General features: G+C 40.8%; 1 protein-coding gene across 1 annotated transcript; it reads right to left on the reverse strand.

The window, feature by feature from the left end:
- Positions 1-3003: 3003 nt before the first annotated feature.
- Positions 3004-4446, reverse strand: LOC140237843 (ileal sodium/bile acid cotransporter-like). The gene has a single exon (XM_072317772.1). The coding sequence runs from the start codon at positions 4444-4446 to the stop codon at positions 3004-3006; it is 1443 nt and encodes a 480-aa protein (XP_072173873.1).
- Positions 4447-5071: the final 625 nt, after the last annotated feature.

A 5071-nucleotide genomic window follows, 5' to 3' on the forward strand; every position in this document is an offset into this window, starting at 1 on the left:
TTCAGAACATATCAAATCAGACTAACAGGATGGAAGAAGTACAGATAATTATACGACAAAAGATAAGAAAGTTATGGAGTTTTGAAATCTTAGAAATTTTCCCAAGAAAAATGATAGAAGTTGAAACCGGGTATATAAAAGTGATGCACTCACCTTAAATCTCTCCCATTGGTTTCTACATATGAAGAGCTTGCTTCCAAAAGTCGCTAAATCCATTGAAAATGATGGATTTAGCGCCTTTTTGAAGCAAGTTCTTCATATACATGAAAAGTTTGAATGCAGATTAACGCCATTTTCAAAGTTTTTAAAGTAAGGGAATCATCAGATAGAGAGAAATAAGATCTTTTGAATGATACTGAACTCGTTACACCAGAAAAGTGCCATAAATATTGTTATACAACGAGAAATGTTTTGAAGTCTTTTTAGTATTCAAGTTATTTCTTAAGTTATTATCTAAATCATCACATATATCTTATTAATTTCCTTTGTTTTAAACACCTTTCATCTCAAACATTTCGAGATACAAATGGATTTAGGGCCTATTTTTGCATTTAAACTCTTCAAATATTGCATGTTTGTCAAAACAACATTGTTATCGTGTTTCATAATTTAGCAGCTACAACCAATCTATTTCTTCCTAAACGACATTGTTGCAAAGTTATAACTTGATTTTAATAATGTAATGCGAATGATACAAATTATTATTATAGTGTTTGGACTGTTTCGAAGGTACCAAGTGTGGGTAATCATAATAATGCCAAAACTGTGAAAACGATGATTTGTATTGTTTGCTTAATGATAAGGCAGATCTTCGTCGTTTAATAAATCATCCTCACCGCAAGTAGAGAAAATGTCGAAATCTCGCTCTGTCACGCGACAGTGCTAATGACCAATCACTATTCTTTACTAATGACCGGTCATACTCAAAATTACGTGTATAAATAAGGTAAAAATGAATACCTTGTGACGTGTGCACCTTCGACCAATTATCATTTGATTAGGATCTGCTCCAACATTTTACGATGATTATTATGTACAGGTCAGTGGTGATAACGTCATCACCCTACCCAACTTTTATTAACACATAATATAGGCTTGCGACTATCGCCGCTTTGTAAAATCATATTGTCATATCAAGGTTCGATATTTAAAATCCGACTCTGATGAAACCGCTATCTCATTTCACTCCTTAGTGTCTACCAAATCCATTGTGATCATGGTGTTGCATGTAATGCGATATAGCCTGACCGTGCTAACTTCATTTGGTTAAACAGTTGAATTCCATAAGGCACAATAAATAACGAACAGATTTTGAAGAGACGTAAAAATGAGAGAATACGCATATATAACCGGTAATTTCATCATGCATACATTGTCACAAGTGTTTAAGAATGTAGTAATTTCCACTGCAAGTTGACTTAGCAAGTAGAAAGTCTTTTGGGAGTTGATAGTCATAGGCAACATGCGAAGTATGAATCTCTGTCAACTGGTATGTGCGCATTCTAAAATTATAGCGACGTACTAGTATTAAATTCTGTTTGATCAGACATGGTATACTTTAAAATCTATCATAAAAACGATAAATCACTTAAGTACCAATTGTAAAATGGTGTACAAAAGCAAATCCTTCATATTTCATGATCTTAATTATCAATATTGATTAATGAATCAATAAATAGATTAATCAAAAGGATTGACTTGTCATCACAACAATGAATATGTCAATATCAAATCAGAAACCATTTTCGGCCATATTAGGTAATCACTTCTCATTCTAGAATGCAGTTTTGTATCCATTGAAGGAATCAGCCATTGCTGGAGCCACTGAAATGAAGTAATGATGACGTCAAGAAATGGCACTTTGCCCAGTGAAACGTATAGGGCTCACACCTGTAAATAAAATGGAATGTCCCAGACCCCTTCACAAATTCGTACCAAAGATAACAAAATAATTGAAGAAACAAAAATAATTAAAAATCAATAATGCATGGCAGTTTGGCAAAAAAAAATGAATAGCTGCAGATATTGAGTATGAATTCTTCTACAAACTGCATTTTGGTTGGAGGATGAAAGCTTTTCACATGGGCTTTGAAGAGACTATATGTTTCATTAGGTGTATGTACAGAAAATAGGTGATATTTTGAGTAAAAAGAACTCGTAGTCTGGCTTTGCGGACCCTTGGACAGAGTTTGAGCCAAAGAACCCGCCTTGGGAATTTGATGGATGAAAGGATATATCTCACTTGTCCAGGTTAGTGAAGATGAAACACCTCATTTCTCCCAGCTGTTTTACAGAATTTTTTTTGAATTTTGAATTTTAACACACGTCTCAATGGGGAATTATTTACCCGTGTGAGCCCTATAAGCCCACCAGGGCACTATCGCGTGACCAAGTAGCTAGTCGGGAGTTCCTTCTCCTCAACAGACAAACAAACATTTAAATCGGCATGATGAGAGGCACGAAGGATAATGGCGAAAGCAGAAAGATGGGTCACTTGTCTTGTCACCTCATTACCAGCATGGAATGTTTGGGTTGTGATGATCTACTCAGTACAACGAAAGCACGTGTGAAGTATAACCAAGGGCGTCAATCGGGGGGGGGGGGGCAGCAGGTGACAGTTTGCCTCCCCCATAATTCCCGGTTGTGTGCGAAATTTTCTTGATCTAAAAAAAAGTGCGCACCAAATTGTTAAATTTCACTTCTGAAAATTCAAAATCTCCCTCGGTCTCAATGCTCTCTCCCATAAAGCATACAATCAAAGTTTTGCTCTCCCCCCTCCATTATGAAAACGTAACGCCGCCCCTGACACTAACATTTCTTCAACCTGCACTGTGAAAGCACGTTGTAGGTGGTACATGTTTCATTGGCTTTCTGGAATCATTTTGCCACGAAAAAAACAAAAAACAAAAAACAACGATCGTTCTTGATACTAGTAGTCACAGATGAGAATGTCATCAGCCTCAGCAAAATGATTGACACCTTCTGAAGTAGGGCCTACTAACGCTACAACACACCGATGCCTTGACTCTGCTCTTGTCCGTTGCACGCATGCGCCAAGGTACTTTCTCTTCCGCCTGACGTATTCTCCGAAGTGACCTCGTGAGATGTCGTCACACTGTCATCCTTGATGTCAATGTCTGCTACATTCTCTTCCAACTCCACGTGGGGCACTTCTCTCCTTCTCTTTCTAAAATCCCAAATACCTTTTATCGCTGCCATCATCCCTCCTTCCATGACAACCAGGAGTCCAATGAGTGCTGGTACGCGGCCGATGAGATCGATTTCCGGCTGGTCATAGTAAAGTGCGACCACGGTAATCGCGAGGAGGCTGTTTTGCACGCCCGTTTCGATTGCTATCGTCACCGCCGATTTCGTTTCCAGGCAAAGAGCGCGCGCAATACCAAAGCCCAGGGCGCCCCCTATGAGCGGAAAGATACCAGAGGCTATCCAGATCTTCCAAGAGACCAACACCACGTAGTACTGCGTTGGGATTCCGATACCGAGACTCACGATAATCAGCCCCGCCAGGGTCGGCCGGATCATTTTCTGGAAAACGCGTTTAGCCTTGGGGAACTTGTGGCTTATTCCGACCCCGATCAGGACTGGGACGACGAGGAAAGCCAACTGGATGGCGAGCTCGGCGTACGGCGCTCGAAGCTGCTGGTTGTGTTCTATGAAGAAACGCGTGTAGATGAAGAGATTCAGCGGCATCATGCCAAGAGCAAGAACAGTCGAGCTGAACGTCATCGTCAGACTCAGATTGAAGTCGCAGTCGAGCAGTAGAGTGAAGACGTTGCTGAACCAGCCTCCGGGACACGTCCCGTCTAAGATGAGCCCGATGGCTGCCGCGTCGTCGAGCGCGAATACTTTGGCGATTGCGAAAGACAGCGGAGGCATTATCAGAAACTGACACAGAAGCCCGATGATGACGCCATGAGGGCGCTTCACTCGTTCCCAAATTAAATCCAACTCAATTTTACTTCCCATGGCAACGTACGACACGCATATCCACACAAGCAGTACGCTCGCCAGCGCTGTGGAAGTAAACAGTGGCTTCCGAAGCACTTTCACCAAATAGGTGTTAATTACAAAATTTCCAGACAAGTTCGAAAATAGTGTCGTCAAGTCGGCCACTCCTAGAGCGACACCGTCTATCAACACGGGATAGGTAACATTGGTGGTTGCGTTGTCAGCGTAACATGGAAATGAAGTCGAATTGGAATTTACTGTGAATACACTCTCATCTGCCGACGTCAAAGTTATGTTTCCGCCCTCAGCGGTGAGACAAGTGATAGTTACATTGATCTCAATTTCTTTCTTCGCTTCGAGAACCACGAATGGATCTTGTCCGAAAGATACACGAACCACATCGGATGCCGCCGAAAGTTGCCGGGCTGCAGCCAGGAGTAGGACTGGAACGTAGAAGAGCAGGACTTGGAATGCCATGTTGTTGAATAGTGTACGGATAGTTGCCTTTAAGTGTCAGTCGCCTTCCAATACCTAGACAAAAAAAAGCAAACAAACGAACAAAATCAGGAAAACAATCTGGAAATATTTACTAGACGTGATTAATCAACTCACTCCTTGGCATGTAAAGCGACACTTGACCCCATCAACAGTAATACGAAGACTCGATGAAACATAACATGATGTCTGTCTTGTCTGTCTATTTGTCTGTAGGCCCTACATCTCAGGACATGTATGTCTCTCTTTCTTCCTTGTGTATCTTGCATAATCTTCCATCATCCATCTGTTTGTTTCATTTTTTTATACCTCCACCAGGAGGTTAATTCTTTGCCGGCGTTTGTTTGTTTGCTTGTCTGCCAGTCTGTCGGTTTGCAAAATGATTGAAAAGTTGTGAACAGAGTTGGATAAATTTTTCAGAAAAAAGCAAAAGTTGATAATGACACATTGAACAGATGCTAAAACATTGGTACTGATCCGGATCACCGTCTGAATCCACGATTTTTTTTTTCTAATTTTTGAAGGATTCTGTATTCATAAACATTTGGTATGGGTACATAGGGGTCAATCATAAACGCTAGATGGCGCTCTTGCTTTTGGGACCCTC

The sequence above is a fragment of the Diadema setosum genome, chromosome 14 (genome assembly GCF_964275005.1).
Source record: "Diadema setosum chromosome 14, eeDiaSeto1, whole genome shotgun sequence".
NCBI lineage: Eukaryota > Metazoa > Echinodermata > Echinoidea > Diadematoida > Diadematidae > Diadema > Diadema setosum.